At 37.6% G+C, this 22,776-nt stretch overlaps 1 protein-coding gene across 4 annotated transcripts in view; it reads left to right on the top strand.

Annotated features, from left to right (window-relative positions):
- The first annotated feature begins 7,925 nt into the window (after window positions 1-7,925).
- ppp2r5ca (protein phosphatase 2, regulatory subunit B', gamma a) overlaps window positions 7,926-22,776 on the top strand; it is a 37,920-nt gene continuing 23,069 nt past the window's right edge. The window contains exons 1-3 of one of the 4 annotated variants that reach the window (XM_017302622.1): window positions 7,926-8,382; window positions 8,459-8,524; window positions 11,829-11,979. In XM_017302622.1, coding sequence (XP_017158111.1) covers window positions 8,356-8,382; window positions 8,459-8,524; window positions 11,829-11,979 — 244 coding nt within the window. In that variant the 5' untranslated portion in view covers window positions 7,926-8,355. Of the gene's footprint in view, window positions 8,383-8,458; window positions 8,525-11,828; window positions 11,980-21,641; window positions 21,856-22,776 lie in introns of those variants that run through there. The other 3 variants (XM_017302623.1, XM_008399908.2, XM_008399909.2) reach the window with 3 other exon arrangements.

The raw sequence follows: 22,776 nt of genomic DNA, 5'->3' as shown, positions 1-22,776 counted from the left end.
ATATTACTTTAATCTTTTGAGATCAAAAGTCAGAATACTGAGAAAAAAAATCTAAATTCTGAGAAGAAATAATCAAAATTCTGGGAAAAATTCAACTTTCTGACAGAAAAAAATCTGAATTCTGAAATTAAAGTCAGAATCTCAGAATTTTTAATGTATTTCACTTATAACTTGGGAAAAACGTGTCATAAGTAAAATAATCTGCCAGTGGAACTAAAACTTTTTCATCAATATTAAGGAACTACTGACTGAAAACAAACGCATATGTTGTTGTAAAGTTATTTGTAACTTAGTTTTGTCTTATTATTTTCTCTACAAACTAGAGAAAAAAATATTTGGTAAGATTTTGTGTTTTTGCAGTGAAAATAAGTGTCTCTTCCAACACATACAGTAAAAAAAAAACAAAAAAAAACAGCTGACCAAACGTGCTGGAGCTCCTCTTCGGTTGCTAGGTAACGGGCTGGGCTTGGCTGGGGTTGCTAGGTAACGGGCTGGGCTTGGCTGGGGTTGCTAGGTAACGGGCTGGGCTTGGCTGGGGTTGCTAGGTAACGGGCTGGGGTTGCTAGGTAACGGCGCAGTGCCCGTGGAATGTGACTCAACATGTTCACAGTAAAATAATCTGCCAGTGGATCTAGAACTTTTCAATTTTAAGGCATCATTAACTTAAAACAAGCTCCTATATGTTGCTGAAAAGTTACTTATAAGTTAGTTTTGTCTTAGATATTTGAACTAAAAATGACTATTTGAACGATTTTATGCTAACAAATAAACGTGAATAATTAACTGATTGATTTAATCAGCTACATTTCTCTGCTGAAGGGATTAGACTGTGATTTTTCTCTCCTTGGGTTGTCTGGAGCTGCATGTAGATGTTTGCATCTGAAATATGAACTGTGTGCGTCTTGGTTCGGTGTTTCTCAGGAAGTTCTGGCTTAACCCCAACAGCAGAGCAGGCAAATAAAAAGCAAAAGCCGCCAATCCTCCAACGCAAAGCAGCCAAAAGAAGCCCAGCAGTGTGACTTTTGCTGCCTGGTCCTGATACAGTCTAATGGATCCTGCACTCTGGAGGCTCTGCTGGATTAATCTGCCTCCGGCTGCCGCAGAAAACCTGATTGCCTTTGGCCTCTGTGCCATCTAGCAGGAGAAAAAAAATAAAACGCAAAACATTCTACTGCAGAGACCTTCCAATTTGAAGTCTAATAAGACGAATTTATGTTTAATTAAAACATTCATTGAAGCACCTTGTGCTCATAAAAATTTAAAGCAGGCTGCGTCGTGCCATTGTCTGTCGGCCAGAGAAAACAGGCCGCTCTCTTTTGTCCGTGTTCTCGGCTTTATCTTGCAACCATTAAGTGGTTTTGGCTGTTTTCTCTGGGTTGGCGCTCGCTGTTCCTCCTCTTCGCTGCTCGCTTTCAGATTGTTCTGCTTCCATGTTCCCATTTGACCCGTTACTTCCTGTAAGGCCCACAAATTATTTCACACACAGCAAATTAATTTTCTTCCACAATGACACAAAGAAATCCTAATAAAACAATAACATAAAAGATACTTTGAATTGTTTTTACTCGCTTCTCATTTGATATTACATATAAATCCTTCTTGGTAACACTTTATTTGAAGGGGGGGTGAATAAGACGGTCATAACACTGTTATAAACATGTCATAACACTGTTATAAACATGTCATAACACCTGTCATGAACATGAATAAGCCTTCATGAATATTTATGACTGTTGTCATAAAGCGTCATTCGGTAAATTATGACACATTTAATAAAAATTTGACATTATTCAAAATATGACAACTTGACATTAGCTAATAAATCATTACTGATATAAATTTTAAAATTATTACTGTTTGCACTTTAAAAATTAGGTAACTTTGTTATTAAAGGTAGTTTAAACAGTAATGATTTCGTGGTTAATGTCAAGTTGTCATAAAGACATTTTGAATAATGTCAGCTTTGTATTAAATGTGTCATAATTTACCAAATGACGTTTTATGACAACAGTCATAAATATTCATGAAGGCTTATTCATGTTCATGACAGGTGTTATAACATGTTTATAACAGTGTTATGACCGCCTTATTCACCCCCTTCAAATAAAGTGTTACCAATATTATTGATCACACTGCTTATTTAAAGAATTAACTATAAGATTTTCAGATTGATTTGTAAAAGCATTAATACGATAAAACAGCCACTCTTTCATGTTTCATCATTTAAAATGTTCTTTATTTGTAATTTTCTATAAAAATATTATTTTTCATCTTTCAGAAAGTATCAGGGATGTTAACCTTTAAAGTTCAGCAAACTAACTTCTAACTTCTTCTTTAGATTTGCATCTTTATCAGAGTAAAGGGCAGCATTAGAATATCCACTCACTGTTTTCCTTATTTAATTGCAGCATCCAGTTCATTCTCCTTCATTTATAGTTGAAGCAAATGTAGGCGACATCACAGCAGAGTCTTTTTTTAAAGTTTAAATGCCTTTTGATGTTCTCGTCAGTGAACTTTTCAGGCTGGCAGATAAAAGAACTCAGAAAGTAAAACATCTTTGTAAAAGGCAGAAATCAAAAGTAAAAGGGTAGAGCTCAGGAAACTCTCAGGGGAACGAAAGAAAAAGGTTGAAGTCGGCGTTTCGCCAGGTGTGGGCTGAGATCTCATGAGGTGAGATCCAACGGCGATGTCCCAAAGCAGCAGCAGAAAAGATGAGGTAAAAGGGAGAGAAAAGGATTGTGAGATTGGCTTTGAGCAGCTGAAACCCCAGTCCCGGAGCGGCGTGTTAGGGAAGCAGGGGGTACACCATGTTTTCCACAAGCTGTCAAACAAACCATTTGCTGGGGAGAGGGAGGGCAGCCGGAAGCCATGTCAGCGTGCAGAGGGAGAGCGCTTAATCACGTCAAACATGAACCTGTCGGCACCCAGCGGGGCACAGTGAGCGTACAGAACAACACCGGTATGGAGGACAAATACTGCAAACAATGAGAGCCATTACGGTTTTATTCTGTTACGCAAAAATTCACTCTTTGCACTTCTGATTGGGTCTCAACTGCTACTAAAAACATCCCAAACCATTTTTGTCCATAAATTAAATGTGACCTATTACACTTCCAGGTTAGGATAAATCTATGGCCTAAACAAAACATATTCATTTTGGATAATAAGATTTTCGTCTTCAGATTGAACTGTTTTAAGGCGTCTTGTCACTTCAAATCCAAATAAGCTGCTGCTGGCCACGCCCCCCAGCTCAGCGTTCACACTTTCACATGAAAATGGCTGCTACAGGTGAGAAGTTATACAGCTGTACACTTTGAAAAGCATTAGTAGAGCCTTCTACACAACCAACAAATATCCCGCAAGCAGTTTCTGGACAGTAAATCAACAAATAAACACTTGTCATTTCCAGTAGCCATTGTGCAGCTCAGACAGCGTTAAAACCAGCTGACCAGATGTGCTGCAGTTCAGCTTGGGTTGCTAGGTAATGGCTCAGTTCCTGTCAAAGCCGACTCAACAAATAGGAGATTTTTTAAACAATTCATAAAACATTAACTTATTGATAAATAGTGTCTGGATGTTTTCTTTGAGCATTTTTAGAACCAAATGAAAGTATAAAAACATGGAAAATTAGAATTTTTCATAACAGGCCTCTAATGTTTTTCAGGGTCTAGAAAATGAGATGTTTCAAAAACCTCGTGATTATTAAGTCACAGTGTGCGGTTACCTAGCAACCCAAGCTGGTGTTACCGCTGTGTTTGATGCACAATGGCTCCTGGAAAAGATCAAAAGTGTTTTGTTGTCAACTTATCATGCAGACACCACTTGTTTCACTCTTGTTGATTCTGCAGGAGGCTCCACTTCTGCTTTTCAAAGATGCATGGTTGTATGTTTGCTCATCTGTAAGCAGCAGATTACTTGTATTAAAATTGACAAAGACGCTCTAAAATAGGTCAAAATGGGCAGAACTGTCCAATAAATGTGATAGACCATAGATATATCTCAACCTGTTCATGGAAGTAAGGTACTTGATTTCTCCTTTATATAGAAACGAAAGGAGGCAAAACAAAGCTTACATTTTTCCAGAAGGTAAAACACAAACATATCGGTCAGTTCATGGTGAAAACATGTGAACGTTTAGTTTTAATCACAGCTGAGTGTGAACCTGAGTCACTAAACCATGACAGCAGTAAACTAAGGTGTCTTTTGTTCTTGTTTTTTAACAAGTCGCCCATCTTTACCTCCATCTCTCTCTCTCTCCCTCCTGGAAAAACAAACAGCCGTCGTTGTGCTGCCCGCTCATTAGCATGTTTTGTTTCCTCAACTCACTTCACTCAACACGGAGAACAACGTCCGAGTAAAACAGCTCAGCAGCTGCAGCAAAGTTTATATCATTTTAAATGTGAAGAATAATAGAAGAGGAAACATGTGCTGCTTTTATTTTTGCTTTAGTATGTTCCAGTTTTTGGTTCCATATGAATCGCTCTTTCTGCAGGAGACAATTATTATACAACAAAAACTGAAATTATACAGCGCTCCTTTTTTTAGCAGATGGTTCAGTGTTGTTTTATATATATATATATATATATATAATAAAAATAGAAAACAAATAGATAAACACTTAAGGGATCAACATGGCCGCTGTTACAACTCTAACTGAATTGATTGTGACTGTAAACAGATTAACAGTGCAAAAAATATAAACAGAACATGGTGATGTTTACATTCGCCAGATATATTTATATACACATATAGGCTCCATTTAATTAGGCATGTGAGCGTCCAGGGTTTTAATTAATAATGAAGGTGTTGAGATTTGCTTTTTGAATATCTGTCTGGACCTTTTATGTTTGTGTGTTTTCCCTGTTTCGAGTGAAAAAAACGTTTTTTTCTTTTCTTTTTCATTTTTTAACACAAAAATAGTTTAATAAATATACATTGACAAAATAATACTACAATTATGAGAATGAGAATCAAGGGTTGACTGACTTTATTATGAGTAGAAATACTTCATAATATAATTACTAAAGTAAAAGTAAAAAGTACAGAATAGTAAAAATACTCTTCAAAGTAGTTCCTTTTTTTTGTTTGTTTTTGTTTTTTCTTCCCAAAAAACTTACTCAGGTAAATGTAATTGAATAAATGCAAATAGTCACTACCTAACACATTTTCAGCTTTCGGTTTCTCACTGCACTGTCAAACGATCCAAATTAATTGAAAAAGCTGTTCCCCTCCTTGCCAGTGGAGGCGCTGCACCAAAATCACTGAAAAAGACACCGAGTGCAACTTCCTTCTTCATGAAATGTAAACAAAAATGGAGAAGCGTCAGATTTTAGCGGTTGTATGACTTTTGTTTATTTTTGGTAAAACATTAAGAGCGATTTCTCCAACTAGCTCTAGGCTAACGCTTTTGTTTTGGCTGTATTTACCCAGAATGCCGTGCGCTGTCGTCCGTTTCCCGCTATTAGAGCGGTCCGCTTGGCATTCACATATGAATTCAAGACCGAGGTATGTAGGCGGACCAGAGTCCAGGGTATGTTTTGTTATTATTTTGGGGGGAATAATCACCAAAATATTACAATGTTAAAGCTGGAAATGAGGGTAATCTAAACTTCATAGCTTCTTAAATCATTATCTGATGAGGACAAAATGCAGGCACAAATTCACAAACAGCCTAAAGAAAACCATTAATTAAATCCAGGGAGGCATTTTCCTCCCTGGATTTTCAGCCTGGGCTGCTGCAGAGACAGGAAATGAATGCAGCCATATCATACGGTAATAACACGGAGCCGATGATGAAGATCTGATTGTGAAGCGATGTTGACACAATGCGTCAGAAAACACAGATAAATACAACATCAACACGTCAGAAAACAAACCCAGTCTGTTTTAAAGCCCACTCATGCAGCCACAGCTCATCTCGGTTTGCACATTCTTCCGTAATCTGTCAAAACGAAACGTGTGAAAATCACGTGATTCAACGCAGACCAGGACATTAGCAAGAGGAACAGTTCTTACTCTTTGGTTTTGAGTCACTTTTAATCCTCCTGGTAACACCAAAAATGAATATATCCGATTATACCACTGTATGATACATTTTAATTAGTTATTTTATGTTTTATTACAAGAAAATAATAAAACTTTATCCTGGCTCTAAGATTCATTCAAATACTAAAGTAGAAGCAGAAAACGGTGCCACACTGCCACCATGTGGTGTCAGAGATTAAATACAGCACCTTAGTTAAAAACGAGAACATTATTTAACCACTTTATTTACTGCGTTCAATAGAGAAAACAGGACTGAATGAGTACACAAAAATTATACTCAAGTAAGAACAGAACTAATTTACTTTTACTCAAGTTAAAATAAAAAGTAGCAAGAAATTAAGAATGAAAAAAGTATGCTACTCAAGTAACATTTAAAAATTCAAATGGATCAAAATGTGAAGTTATGTGGATTTTAAAAGTAATTCATATGAATAGCAAAATCAGGCATTTAATTTTTTTCAGATCAGTTCTTTTCCACATAAAACAAGTGGAGATATCTGGTAATGTTGTGGTTACAGCAAACTTTTTCTTCATTCAGTGAAGTTACTCACAGTGGGTAGAGTATCCAGACGTTAGAGTAGCAATACTGACCACAGTTACCACAAATATAGGGTAGTAAAGAAATACTCCTGATGTTACTCTAGTAAATATACAATTTACTAGTGACTGTTGTGTGCTTAATCATCAACCATCTGGGGGCATTTCATGAATATTAATGAACTGGAGCAGTGTTTTTCAAAATGGGGGCCGCCATGAGCACCTCAGCAAGTTTAGATGAAAAAAAAAAAGCAAAATTTAAAAAAAACTCAAAGCAATTAATAATTACATCCAATATAAGTTATAAGATGGCAAAGGTAATGGGACTCAGTGCGTTACCTGAATAATTTCTTGAGTGATTTTTACCTTTTCTGGCAAAACTAAGGTAAAACTACACTCCAAACCAGCAGGTGGCGGTAATGCTACTTAACATTGTTTTGCAAACCGCCAGTAAAACTAAAAAAGGAGAAGAGAAAACTTCTCCAAGGAGTCCTACAGCAGGTCTGTAAGTTTATTTACGGTAAACAACATTAAAGTCAAAGTTTTTTGCAGCCGAAGGAAGAATGAGGAGCAAAAACTCTCATCTGATGCGAGTGTGAAAGCTGAATCGTACAACATGGGTGAGTAACAGTGGTGGGAAGTAACTGTACTTAAGTACAATTTTTGAGTACTTTCTCCACCACTGGTGAGTTATGCCTCAAATAAAACTGGCTTGTGAAAATCTGCCTTCAGGAAATACTTAAAAATAAACATTAGCATAAAAAGTGCTTAAATGTAAATACTGCTGTTGCTGCAGCACACGTGTTCATGCTGCCTTAGAGTTGGCGTTGGAATTTACACTGTTCTTCACTGTTATTGATCTTTGATTTGACAATCAATAAGTGTCTTTATGTAAAAAAAAAATGGATGTTTACTACCAGTTACTCTCATGCAGACGAACTTGGCCGTGATCCATTCCTTGCGTTACTCCAGAACCCGTTTGTTCTTTTGAAAATGTAGTAAATTGTATTCCGTCCTCTAAACGCTCCGGCTGTCAGGATCGCATGTTCCCCACTGAAAACGTTTGACCAGAATTTCCTATAATTTTCCACAAAATCTCTATGACCCCAGCGCCATGTTGACGGACGTTCAGTTCCTCCAGATAAGCGTGAACTTCCGGGCAAATAGTGACCACCGATTGGTCAGTGGCTGACAAACCGCAAAGGTGGCAGCACAGCTTTGTGAAAGGAGTCGTTTTACCCTCCTTGTGCGCATGCGCGAGATACCCGGACGTAAACAATTTAACATGCAGTGTCTAAAACTTATAGCCATCTAAAATCCGCCGGCATTTATGCAAAATTAGTATCATAATTCCTGAAAAGTGAGTAAAATCCGCTCTAAAACTTGATGTTTCTTTACATATGTTGTCTGTTGTTTTACAAAGCCGTAAGTTAACGCTCTCTGACCTGGAGACCGTCTTTTCGCCCGACAACACTGCCCTCTGGTGGCGCAGTTTGCGCCCTGCATCTGTGACTCAGGCTGCGAGGCGCCTCAAAGTGCGGCTGCCGCAGCAGCAAGTTGGTCGTCAGGATTTCCCTCCAACAAAGCGTGACTTGTGTCGGAGAGCCAGCCGAGCGGGACGGCACCTTTCCGAGGCTCGGACCGCGTCACATGGCGCATGGATGGATAGCGGGAAAAGGCTGATCACAGTGGAAACATCCGCGTTTACCAGGCGGATCTGTTAGTCAGAGTGAGACCACACTTCCACCTGACTCTGGGGGGTTTCATCTCAGGATGCCTCACAGGAGCAAAAAAGAAAAGGTAGCAGTGTGGATTAGTTTAGCTTGTATGTTTTAAATTGTTTTGTTACTAATTCTTTTTTTATTTTTGTGTGAAGGAATCCTCCAAATCTGGAAGACCGAAAAAAGCTGGAAGCAAAAATGGACCTGCAGGGGAACAAGAGGTACAACTTTTAAAGTTTATTTTATTTTTAAACAGCGGCTGAGCACTGGGGGGTTTCTTCCTGTACTTTCAAAGATATTTTAAGTATATTTGAGTTTTCAGGTTTTTCTTGTTTGTTTGTCTGGAATTTATTATATTTAATGATTAAAATGTTAAATTACAGATAAAATAGCGTTTTAGTAAACTATTATATTAGAGTTAATTATGTGTTTAACCTACATTTTCATGTATTCAGCCATGTTGTCTTCCATATTGTTTTTTTAGTTTCTGAAAATTGTTTTAGTAAAGTAATGAAGTGATGTGACCGCTGTAAAAAATAAACGGGGATCCTGACAAAACTAATCTTTTGTTTTAAGTCATCATAAAAACATCAGCAATTATAAAACAAACAATAAACATAACAGTTTATTATCTGTCAGCTTATGATTTTTGATTGATCAAAATCACCAATCAAATATTTTGATCAATGTTCCACTTAATATTAATCAAAATTAGGATTTCCAGTCTTGAGTTAAAGGAAGTCTGTTTTTCAGCAGTGTTGCAGTTTTCTGGACGTTTGTTCCAGATTTGTGGTGCATTCTGGGGATTTTAAATGTGCGTGCGCTGCAGCGAAATCGAACCTCGGCTCTGTTTTTACGTTACTACAGATCAGAGCGTTTGTTGTTTCAAGACTTTATTGGCTTTTTGTTTCAGTGTAAAACAGGAAAAGTTGCTCATGTGACATGTGGCATGATCTTGTGACTTTGTTTTCTTTAAAGTACTTTTATTCTGCAGGAATAATGCCGGGCATTGTAGCAGCTATTTTAGTCCAAAGTTATTTCTGCAGAGCCTGTTGATTGAATGTAGCGACTGGACAAAAGCCTCAGGCCTGTGTTCATTCTGCATCATATTCTTCACCACAAATATTCGGCCATCTTGTTCTAAAAATCTTAATGGTTTTTTAAAATTAGGCCTAAAAGGTTTTGTCCAGTCAGATACAGGTGCTTCTCAGTACCTTGGTGCATCGATTTAAGCAATTCAAGTCTCACAAAAGTATTTTAAGGGTCTTTTTTGTTAAATCAAAGCTGTTTAGACTTGCATTTGATTATTAGTAATTGGAGCATTGATTAAAAAGCAAATACACAAATTAACATATTTGTGTATTTGCTTGATGATTCTGATTATGTCATTTGATAAAATGTAAAGTTTGCTTTGAACTTCAAAAATTCCTGAACAAATAAACTTGACTTAATTTTGAAAATGAAATTCAAAACTAAAGTTTCCCAAAAACATAAGTTACTTTATCACACAAACATGAGGAAGACTTTGACTTTTATTGCTGACAGTCACTGACTCTTCACCTGGAGGCTGTTTGCAGAGGAATGTACTCATGCATCTTAATGGAAAGTTGAGTGGAAGGAAAAGCTGTGCTAGCAACAAGGATGACTAAAAACTTTTGAAGATAGTGAAGTGTACAGGTCCGATCTGAGGAGTCATGTCATCTTCTGGTGCTGGTCTCCAGTGTTTTATCAAGCCTAAAGTTGGAGCAGATGTCTACCAAGACAAGAAACAGAGCAGTTAATGCTTCCCCTGAGGAGGAGCTTCATGGAGATTCTCATTTCCTCTTCCAGCAGGACTTGGTGCCAACCCTCACTGCCAAAAGTACCAGTGCATCCTTTAATGAACATTGTTTCACTGTGCTTTGTCAGCAAATTAGCTGGACCACATAATCAAATTCATATTAGGGCTGTAGCGATACGATAATCTCACGATACGATACACGAAATTCTGCTCATGATATGATATATATTGCGATATTCAGCAAATGATACAATTCGATACACTTTTGCGATTTTCTGAAAGATTTTAGAGGGACAGAGTGATTTTGGTGACATTTTGTGACTGTTATAGAGTTGGATTGAATTAATTTAACTGAAAACTGATTAAAAGCACCAACTACACGATACCTGGCTCTGGTTGGACACGGACTTAAAGTCGACAGCTGGACAAAAAGAATCCAAGAAGTGGTGAGAAAACATGTTTCTTTTAGTTGAAACAGTACAAACTGTAGCTTACATGCATTTGTAAAGTAAATAAAGTTCACCAAGTACCTCCTCTGAATAGTTTGATGCCTTTTTAACACTTAACATCTGAATGAATCACTCTAAGCCTGATGACCGAATCATTCTCCCGGCGAAGCAAGCAGTGAGTGAGCAAGGTGACAGTTGGACGTTACGATACTTGCGGATGAATATCGATTTTTTTTCTAGGAAAGAAAATCTTGATATATATCGCAAAATCGATATTATTACACAGCCCTAATTCCTATTAATTTATTGTTACTTTTTATTTTTTCCTGAATTTGAAATTTGTCATCCCAATTAAGACACTGGGAAAAACACAAAATGTTACCAAATGTTTCTGGTCTGGTTTCCAGTGCAAATATCTCAGTACATTTGAAATAAGACAAAACTAACTTACAAATAACTTTTCATCAAGATGTAGGAGCTGGTTTCACGTCATCAGTTCTTCAATGTTGAAGAAAACGTTCAAATTATGAATGGAATAATCTGCCAGTGGAACAAGATATTTTGAATTATGGGAAACTGGCAGATTATTTCACTAACAACTGGTATTTTTTCATCAATATTAACAAAGTATTAACTTTTATGTTGCTGGAATGTTACTTGTATTTCAAGTGTAATAAGATATTTAGACAAAAATACTTTTTGTGTTTTTGCAGTACATCAATGCCTAAAATTATCACTATTTGTGGAATAAATGAGGAAAAATTACCAGATTATTTCACTGATAGCAAAACATTTTTCCACTTTTATAAATGAAATAATCTGCCAGTGGTACTAGTAATTTTTCCTCTATATGAAGGAATCATTAACTTAAGCTCCTATGTCTTGCTGAAAAGTTATTTTTAAGTTAGTTTTGTCTAATTTCAAGTGTACTAAGATTTTTGCATTATAACTAGACTAAATGTATCTGGTAGGATTTTGTGTTTTTGCAGCTGCGTTCTTCTCGGGTCGTAAATTCAGATTAAATTTGCTCCGATTGTTCCAGTGACAGCTTTATCAGCTCAATCTGAGATCATTTATTTTGTCTGCCGCGTCCCATCAGCAGAACACCGGCCCGCTGCGATCGTGTTTCCTGACTGAAAGCCACTCGATCTGATTCGGAAAGGAAAGGAACCTGACCTCTTTACGGCGGAGCCTTCAGCCGCTTTTCTGTCTTCACTTGATTAGAGTGGCTGCTGCCCCACTTCCTGTGGAGCCGGACCCGTCCCACCTGACCTCACTCCGCTGCTTCTTCCACAGGGTTCAGGTAAGAAGGCGCCCCCTGCAGCTCAGCTGTTGAGGGTGAAGCAGCCCGGGTCCCAGTCAGCGGTGAAGAGAGAGAAGAGGTTCAGCACCTCCTCATTCCCCCTCAGCGCTAACAGAGAGCTGCAGAAACTCCCAGCTCTCGCAGGTATTTTGAGTCTAGTTTGAAGTTTTAAAATGTTTGAAGGTTTTATTTGAACCAGTTTGCAAAAATAACAGCCGAGGAATACAACTTGAAGATTGCATTTATGTAGATAAAATTCAGAGTCATATTGAAGATGCTCTTATGCTTCCTTTAACAGGCTAGGATACATCTATGGTCTACACGAAACTTGTTCATCACAGTTTTTCCACCAAATCATTCTCAGATAATGAAATTTTAGTCAGAATAAAATGTTCTTGGGCATCTTGTCATTTTAAATTCAAAGAACCTGCTGCTGGCCACGCCCCCCAACTCAACATTTACACTCGCACGTGAAAACAGCTGCAAACAGAGGCGCAGTTAACAACTGCACGTCTTTGAAAAGCAGAAGTGGAGCCTCCTGCGCAACCAACAAGAATGCAGCAGGTGGTTTCTGGATGGTAAGTCAACAGCAAAACACATGTCTTTTCCAGCAGCCATTGTACAGCACATTGAGCTCAGCTTGGGTTACCAGCAAAGCTGGTTGCCAGATAATGGGGCAGTACTTGCTGATTTGTGACGTTAAATTCTAGAGTTTTTTGAAATGGCGGAGCTCCTGCATGTTTGGCCAGCTGGTTTTTCCACTGTATGCGTTGTACAATGGCTGCTGGAAAAGACAAATGCTTTGTTGTTGACTTGCTGCATTCTTGTTGGTTGTGTAGGAGGCTCCACTTCTGCTTTTCAAAGGTCTCTGGTCGCATCTGTTTGCAGCCATTTTCACGTGAGCGTGTAAAAGTTGAGTTCAAGTTGTGGCCAGTAGCAGCTTATTAAGATTTAAAGTGACAAGACGCTCTAAAACATCTCATTCTGAAAGGAGTAAAACACTCAAATCTAATTATCTAAGAATAATTTTGTGCAAAAAAAAATAAGCGAACATGTTTTGTTTCGATCACTTTTAATATTTTGGGATGTTTTTAGAAGCAGCTGAGACCCAAATGGAAGTAGAAAAAATATACAAAAAGTGAATTTTATTACATAATAATAGGTCCCCTTTCAGAATTCATAAATTGGTGGATCTTCATTCCCACCTTTCAAACCTCGAGATCCTTGCTTGCTACATTATTGATAGCTATGCGGCCGCCCATCCGCCTGCTCTCTAATGCAGCTGATGTGCAATCAGCTGCATATCCCGCCTTACCTGAAAGTTACTCCCTCTATGAAAGACCGACTCGATCAATCAACCAGAAACCCAGAGATGGTGAGAAATCTGGGCCATCCATGAGTTTATGTACATATAATGTACATTATAATGATTGCAATGTGAGTTTTCTGTCAGCTGACCACACCGATTGACTTAATCGTTACATGTTCTGCTAATGGTGAAACGAAGAAGAGACGGCGAGGCTGAGGTTTGAAGATTTGCATCAATCTTTTATGACTTCTTTGTTTACACTCGGCATTACAAACGGGATCTGGCCTAAGTATTTTCCTGTAACTGATACACAGCAGTGCTCTATTCAGATACCTGGATGAGCTGCGTCCCCCATACAGGTGTTCAGGACAAACGGCTTGTAGGGCCTAAGGAAGCATCGTGATACTCAATACAGCCCTTCCACTTTGGCTAAGTGGCTAACATTACTGCGACTAAATTTAACATTTAAACATGTTTGCTGTCTTTTCATCTTTTAAAATCTGGAGGTTTTATCTATTTGAGGCGGTGAGTGAAGACCGGTCTACAGTCTCCAGGTTCTCCAAAACATTTATTTAGTCCGTTACAACATCCAGTAGGTGTCCAAAAGGTACTTTACAGCAAAATTAAAACAAAAGTAAAAATACAGAAATACAATTATTTGTTAATTCCTGCAAATAGTTAAAATACACAAGTACTCAAAGGGGCAGTATGATGTGTTTTCCGTCTTGTTTTAAGCCAATTATTCTTGAACATTGATTTAAAAAAGCAATAGTTCTACTGGCAGATTATTTCACTTATAACATGGGAAAATGTCTTGATATAAGTAAAATAATCTGCCAGTGGAACAAATACATTTTCATTCATAATAAGGGATTATTTATTTAAAACCACCTGCTATATCTTGTTGAAAAGTAACTTGTCAGTTAGTTTTATTTTATTTCAAGTATATTAACATATTTATGCTAAGAATACTTGGTAATATTTTGTATTTTTGCTGTGTGGTTTCTGAATAGTAAGTCAACAACAAAACAAATGTCTCTTCCAACACAGTGGAAAACCCCCCCCAGCTGAACAAACGTGCTGGAACTCCACTTGGGTTGCTAGGAAACGGGCTGGAACTCTGCTTAGGTTGCTAAGTAACAGGCTGGGTTAGCTGGGGTTGCTAGGTAACAGCATAGAACTCATGGATTGTGACTCAACAAGTTAGTGAAATAATCTGCCAGTGAAACCGATACTTTTTAATTAACATTAAGAAATTATTGACTTAAAACAAGCTCCCATGTCTGAAAAGCTACTCTTAATTATTGATGAGTCTTCACCAGTTACTTTAAATATGCACCACACTACAAATCAAAACAAACCACTAGTCCATCTGCCTACCAGACGCTTATCTTGCCTGACAGTTTTTACACAAACATATAGAGACTAAAGAGCAGAAATTTCTTGAGTCTTTTATTGCAACATGTTTGTTTTCTTAGCCACTCGTATATCCAGAAATATGATTTAGTTGTGATGCAATAACTATTTAGCTCATCCATGTAGAGAAATGAGAGTTTTATTTTGTACAAGATATTCTGCATCACATTTCTATTAATATCACGTCTGTCAGTAGAACTGGAGGAGAAACGAGTCGTTCTGTTAGTTCCAGTTTGCTGGAGGCCCGTGAACCGAATCCTGTCAGCAGAGCAGCCATGCAAATTTGATGAACAGGATTAAACAGTGCGCTCTGCCAGGTGTCAGTAAATCATTCAGCGATGGGGTTGGTTTCCAAGAACCTCTGGCTGTCATGGTTTACCTGTACTGCCACCTGCTGGGTGAAACTGAGTCTGATTCTGACCTCTTCTACTTTTTAAAACCAGTTACCTTTTTCTTTCTAATGTTATGACATTTTGAAATAAATTGCACTTATTGAACCTCTTTGTTTATAATTCTCACTCATTTATCATCTCTTATGTTTTCAGGGATATTTGTTGACGTAGTTCCAAGGCAATAAACCTGTTGAACTTTTTGGTTTTTAGCTAAATGTTTTGGAGAAAAGTAGAACTGAAAATCACCACAGTGTATATGCCACAGGTTTTAGATTAACTTTTATAGAGAAATGTGAAGAATATGAATCATTTCCTTCCACTTCACCATTACGTACTGCTTTCTGTTGGTCTTTAAAATAACCCTTCCCTGAAATATAAAATTACAATAAAAGCTGCAATATGACAAAATGTGAAAAAAAAGAAATGGGATTACTTTTGCAAATCACTGTTTGCCACAACTGTGTCAAACTTTGGTAGTTTAGAAAAGTTGTCATTATTAAAGGTAGACCTTTCATGCAAAATTAACATGTCCAGGTTTTTTATACTTCCACTTCAGTCTCAACTGGTTCTAAAAAAATCTAAGAAAAACATCTTAAAAAATCCGTCCAGCTGTGTTTTTTTGGAAATAACTTAATATTTTTTGGTGTCTGGAAAATGAGCCCTTTCAACGTGTATGGAGTCTGTTGTTGTTACTTTTGCTCACCTTTTTACTTTTATTTTTCTTAATTTAACTTTTTATTTTAGTGTAACCAAGAGGCTCCCTTTCTAACATGTTGGTGGAGAGTCTTGATCCTTTTCTTTGCTGTGAAAACACCTATACCACAATGATGTGTGGTTTTTTTAGGAATTATATAGAATTTATTGTTAATTATATTTGCTAATATTTAACAATTCAGATGAAGTACCATGTCAACAAATATTCAATTTCCCCTTGGGGATTAATGAAGTATATTCTGATTTTGATTCTGATACTTAAGTCACAGTTGGCAGGCATTGCTCAGCCCGTCACCTAGCAACCACAGCAGAACCCAGCCCATTACCTAGCAACCACAGCGGAACCCAGCCCGTTACCTAGCAACCACAGCGGAACCCAGCCCATTACCTAGCAACCAAGAGAAGCTCCAGCACGTTTGGCCAAATAGTTTTACCGCCGTATGACCTGTACAGAACTGAGCAGACTAAATTATCAATATTTAGAATGATTTTGTGCAAAAAACGTAATGAACATGTTTTGTATAGGCCTATCCTAACCCGTTCAAGGAAGCATAAAAGGTCACTTTTGGTTGGTATGCTAATTATTTGTTACAGATCAAACACTAAAAAAAGCAAGAATCCATTTTTTCTTTTTTTTTTGCTGTGCACTCCTTTAATCAGCCTGTACCGCTATAGTAAGATGTAAATGGCACATTGTCATGTGATGGCCATGATGATGTGCCATCACATTGTCATGGCGGTGGAATGTGATGGCACCCAAAGAGAGGCTTAGGTTGCTTAGTGAGAGAATACCAAGAGTGTGAACCGAGGTCCCTTAAAACTACTCTTATCCATTCCTATAAGTTATGTGCTGATTCCTTATTCTGATGTTTGAATCCATTTTAGCATAAAACACGTTTGCTTGCAAATTTCTTCAGTTTTTCCTTTGTGACCAGAGTTCGATTGAGAACCCAAATATTGTACTCAAGAAAGAGTAGCACTGAAGTAAAAGTAAAAAATAGCCATCCAAGAAATTACTCAAGAGTAAACAAGTATTAAGCCACTAAAGTACTGAGTAATTGATCAAAACATCATTTAATATATAAAGTTACATCATCAGATGGACCAAAATATAAGGCTGTGTGGAAAATCTGGTATTCTAAAGACCAAAATGGAAATAATTCATAAAAAAAAAGTAACGTTTTTCAATATAAGACTTATGAAACTTTAATAAAAACTGGTAAATTTTGGGTAAAACCAAACTTGTTCTTCATTCAGTGAAGTTACTCACATTGGGTAGAGAATCCAGAAATTTCAATCAAGTAAAAGTATTGATACTTTGTAATAAAATTACAACTCCTAAAATTAAAATTAGTACGCATTGGAGAAAGTGACTCTCGGTGAGCTAAAGGTATTGCTGAAAGATGTTTTTTATTAGCTGTTTTTACTGTTCTATGCTTTGATGCTTTTAAAACCAATTCTTCTGATTGTATGTAAATGTTTATAAACAGTTATGCTATTCTTATCAGGATTCTTTACTCCTGAAAGTATTTTTTTAAAGTTACTCATGCAAATGTAAATATTTACTACCCAACTCTGTTGGTGACTCACCTAAATGTCTCAGATCATCAATGATAACAAGAGTAAATAGGAAATACACCCATCTAATAATGGTTTCATTCAAAGCCGTAGATGAAAGCTTAATTCTCCCATTGTTATATCATGAATTAACTGATTAACCACATTTTTGGTTCAGTTTACTTGCTACACCCAGGCTTGGTTGCCGTCAGACCTACAGGATAAAGAAAATGATTTAAGTAGAACCAGTTTGACAACATGAACCATTGTTTTTTAAACCCAGCTCCTCACAATGCCCTGCATGTTTTGGATGTTTCTCTGCTTCACCACCTGGTTTCAATTGATGGTTAATCTCAATCTGCTGTGCTAAAGCAGGAAAACATGTCAGAAATTCATGGCAGTGTGCCGTGAGAAGGAGGGTTGATAAAGAATGTAAAAAAATATTATTTTAAAAATAGACAATGTTACGATCCAGAGAAATTAAAGAACTGATAAGAAACAAAGTACTTGACAAATAGTGTGGAAAAGATTATAATACTTTTTCTAAAACTTTTGGAGAACCATTATCCACAAATAGAGGAAACATTCAAAATAAAAAATAATCTGTGTTTTTTTTTGTTTGTTTGGAATGTGTGGCTCCCATTATATGTGACATAAAAGCAACACAAAAGTTCAGAAAGAGCATCTGAATCCTAGTGGTAGTAGTATAATGGTGTCTGATTCAGAATCTGGTCAACTTGTTTAATGGAGACACAAATTCTGCTCTCTACCGGAAAATGTTTTTCTACTTCCCCCTTTAAGCATTAGCTCTTTTTCAGAAAAGCTATAAACCACCTCAACCGACAGTATAAATAATTTTATCATGGAATTGATGAAGTTCTTTTGAATTTTGCTGTTTCTATCAACTATTTCTATTGCTATTTCAAAATGTGCATAAAAAACATTGATGGAAACATGGTCAATGATCCTAACAAACCAGCATGCAAACCTTTTAATGGTTCTAATGACCTTAAACTGATCTGTCATGCTCAGAAATGCTCCATTGTGGCTGAATTTACACAATTCTGCATAGAAGTGTGAGCCAAAGCTCCTTCAGTCATTGCAAGTTATTACACAGTCTTGCAATGCAAAAACACAAATTTTACCAAGTATTCTAGTTTCTAGTGCAAATATCTCTGTATACTTGCAATGAGACAAAACTAACTTACACGTAACTTTGTAGCAACATATAGGAAAACATTTTTTTAAGTCTATAATGAGGAAATACTGGTTCCCCTGGCAGATTATTCCACTTATAACACGTTGAGTCACAGTCCCGGGCACTGCTTGGTTACCTAGCAACCCCCCAGCCGAGCTCAGCCTGTTACCTAGCAACCCAGGTGGAGCTCCAGCATGTTTGAGTTTTTGTCATTATTAAGAAACTTACTTAAAATAAGCTCCTATATCTTGCTGAAAAGTTACTTGTAAGTTGGTTTTGTCTTATTTCAAGAAACTAGACCAAAAATACTTGGTAGGATTTTGTATTTTTGCAGCATGATGGCAGTTGTTACCTTGAGTGGCACAAACTGTTTTTAGATTTAGGGAGCATTTACTTTTTCACATTGGACCTGGTTGGCTGAATAGCCATGTGATCTTTCTCTTATATTTAAGTCTGATGATTTAAAACACTTAAGTGTGGCAAAAACAGCAGAAATCAGTAAGGAGGCAAATGCAGCTCTGTATTCTGGTTAGTATTTAACAAAGCAAACGGAGCAGCCACTTAAACTGAGTGTCCGTTTTTAAATAGACCGTAATTTCTTGGCTTTTAAATGTGGAAATGGTTTTAGAGTCCCGCTGTCCTTAAAGGCCTTGGCTTGTCTTGTGGTGTCAGTGTGGTTTCGCTGTGTATCAGTATGTCCTCTGATGTATCACATGATAAAACAGACAGCCACTTCATTATGTTTCAAATAACAGCAGATAAATCATTCAGTATCCTCAAGTATTACACAAATGGAAACATTACTAAGCACTAATTGACACATGTGTCTAGTGATTTTTAATTTCTGAGATTAGATAAAGGTGATAAGACTGCATAAAGCTGCTGTTCTGATTCTCTGCATCTTCCATTTTCTCTCTTGACTCGGTTTCATTTCCTGTTTATGAGCTAATTTCGCTCAACTCGTAATCATCACTTACAATAACAAAATCCTTCAAAGTTTCTGAGTCATGAAATGACTGAAGGGGGCTGATTGTGGTCTCATTTAGTTATAAATGAAACTATATTTTTTAAACTGTCTAGACTGGAGAGAATAGTCACCTTACAGTTGAAACCAGATGTTTACATACACCTGACACACGCTGAAGTTAAATCTGATCAAACTTCTCTTGCTTTAGGTCAGCTAAAATTACCAAAAGTATTTCTATTTGTTAAATGCCACAATCAGGAAAGAATATGCTAGATATTAATTTAGTAATGTCTTCAAGATCAAAAGTGTATGTACATTTGCTGACAGCATTGTCTTTGATGCTGGTTCTTTCTAGGTCAGTGGTTCTTAACCTTTTTTGAGGTACCGAACCCACCAGTTTCATATGCGCATTCAGTGAACCCTTCTCTAGTGATAAATAAAACACGATTTTTTCCCCCAAATTCAAGAAATAGGGTTGGGTCACCCCAAGATCACTAAGTCTTCTTAAAAGGTAGAGTCTCTGAGATCAGTTCTTCAAAATATAGTCAGTGTTTTCAGCAAAGTTGAGCTGACTGTCCAGGAACGACCCAAGGTATTTAAAATTTGCCACAGTTTCAACAGGTTGGCCATCGAGAGAAACTGGAACCACTTTAAGGTGTTTAGATCATTTAATTAGCTCTATATTCTAAAGAGAATGAACAATTAATAATAAGTAATAAAGACTTTGCGGTATTCTGATTTAGTAATGTAATTAAATTAATTGTGTTACCACCCCCTCGCCACTAGAGGCAGTATCAACCCTGAAAAGATGCGACTAAGGAGCAGATTTAGAAGTTCACCGAAAGCTACAGAATTTGGTAAAAACTGTGAGCTTTGCTGAAGTAAATAAAGACACAAGTTYAAATCCMTGCTGAGAGTGGAGCTCCTTCAATCAGGGCTCCTCCGCWGCTCTGATTGGCTAAGCAATGTAACGTGATCCTCTGATTGGCTAAGCAATGTAACGTGATCCTCTGATTGGCTAAACAATGTAACGTGATCCTCTGCAGCAAGTGATGGCAAAGCGGAGCGTCATCACGACTTTACACAAGTGTGTCTTTACCTCCGCGGTCAGCAGAGGCTCCGCCGAACCCCTGAGACCGACTCACCGAACCCCTGGGGTTCGGTCGAACCCAGGTTAAGAACCACTGGTTTAGGGTTATAAGAGTTTTGGGTTTTTCATTATAGTTTCGTTTTATTTCGTTGTGATTTATTTGTTTGTCAAATTCAGTTACCGGTAGTTTTTAGAGTGTTTGCTGGTTTGTATTAGTTACTATTAGTTAAATATTGTTTAGTTTTTATTGGTTATAGCAGTAATTTTAGTTTTTTTTATACTTTGGTTAGATTTTAGGTGCAGGATTCAAAAATATCAAAGTATTGTGATTATGCTTACAACGTTTTGGTGACAAATACTCAGCAGATGATATAAAAAAATGTACCGGTATTCAATTATTGTCGAGCGACCAACTCAGTCTGGCGTTTTATCCCAACTTTTGCGGTCACCATTTTATTCGGTTGGTGTGTTGAATACTTAAAATATCTAATTCCAGTGGTAGGGGTTCTTTACAACATTAAAGTTTGCTGGTGTTTGAGAGGGCAAACTACAATCAATATATTGCTTGAAAATGGTCTTAAATCAATGATATTGTTTATTGCAATAATTATTGGTACAACATTTGCTATTGTAACATATTTGAGCTTGTATTTATGAATTTCATATCAAAATTCATTGCCACAATTGACATTCATGTCAGAACTGTCTCTATAAATTCCTATAGTTACTTCTGCAGTCTTCTTTTCTTATGGTTTAATCTGTTAATCAGTTAAATCCCCACTCTGATGGTATGACCCTCATTTCGACCTCCTTTTCATAAAAAATTACTAGAAAAGGATGAGAATAAAAGAATTTTCAGCCTCTCTAAGCACTCATCTATCCAGCTGCTTTTCCTAAATCAGATTATATTGAAACCCCAGCTAATGGCAACACTGTGGAAACGACTTAAGCCAATCTGATCTAAGATCTGTGGCAGAACCTTCCTTGTAAAGCGGACTGATTGGAAAGAAGAAACTGGAGCAAAAAAAAAAGATGGAAGCGCCGTAACTCCGCCCCCTGTCCATTCTCTCATCCAATCACACTCCCTCGCCCACAGCAGTCTGCTTTCCTATTGCTCCAGAGCGGTATGAGTCCAACCAATCAGCTCGCGACTCCGCTTCTGACGTCACCCACAAGCCAGTTCCCTCCAGCAGCAGCAGCGCTTCATTTTCTGATCTGCTTTTGTGCTAAAATGGAGGCTGGCCTCTCGCCCTGAGTGGATCTCCTTCCTGGTTGGGCTTTAGATGTTGACATGCAATAAATCTGGAGACAGGATGGTTGTGGATGCACCCAATTCCAACGGGCCTTTCCAGCCGGTGGCTCTTATGCACTTCAGAGGTATGTAAGCGATTCTTCCTGTATTGTCCCGGGGAATTGGGGAGCTGAGTGCTACTGAGCTCCTGCTCCACTGGAAACCGCTTGGTTTAGTCAACGTTTCAGCCGCTTCGGACGGGATCAACGTTTGTTTGTTTATGGATATAAGCTCCGTTGTGTCTGAATGAAACAGAGGAATAGTTTGTTTAGGTATTTATGTAAAGCTGGAAGAGATAAAAATAAAAATAAAATAAAAAAAAAATCAGCTTTACTAGCTAGCTGCTCTCTGCCCATCCCCCCGCCGAGCGAGTGATGTCAAAGGAAGTGAGGTCATAGCCAAGGGAAGGGTCTCTTCTTCTCAGTTTTTTAATGTTTATTTTTCTATTGTTGCTATGAGCTTGTTTTGGGATTTTTGTACAGCTATTTGTTTAATAAGAAGGAGGAAAAAATAATAAAATGAGCATCTTTAGCCTCCTCTTTGCAGCCTCAGCATTCATGTCACACTCCAGTTAATCTGGGCACAAATTGGTCGTAGTGTATCGGCTGAACACTAAAGAGATTTCAGAACATATTTAGCTTATTTAGCCTTCCACTGTTTTGAATATCCCAACAGGACACAGTCCGACTCTGCTTTCTAAATTAAATGAGTGCTCAGTGTGCTCAGCCTCATCTGAAAGGGCCGGTTTGTTTCCACTGTACTTGAGTGCAGCCCAGTGTTGGATGAATCCGTAGGCAATTATTGATTTCAGTCCATTGAACCGTAGAGGCGACTGCCTTGAATGATGACTCTGTTTGGGAACAATCGGACTCTCCCTGCGTCTCTCTGTTACTGTGGCTTCCAGTTCCATCCATCCATCCATCCATCCATTTTCTTGCACCCTTTTTCCCTCAGTGGGGTCGGGAGGGGTGCTGGTGCCCATCTCCAGCCAACGTTTCGGGCGAGAG

This window comes from Poecilia reticulata, linkage group LG22 (genome assembly GCF_000633615.1).
Source record: "Poecilia reticulata strain Guanapo linkage group LG22, Guppy_female_1.0+MT, whole genome shotgun sequence".
NCBI lineage: Eukaryota > Metazoa > Chordata > Actinopteri > Cyprinodontiformes > Poeciliidae > Poecilia > Poecilia reticulata.
This window is presented reverse-complemented; position numbering and strand designations above follow the sequence as displayed.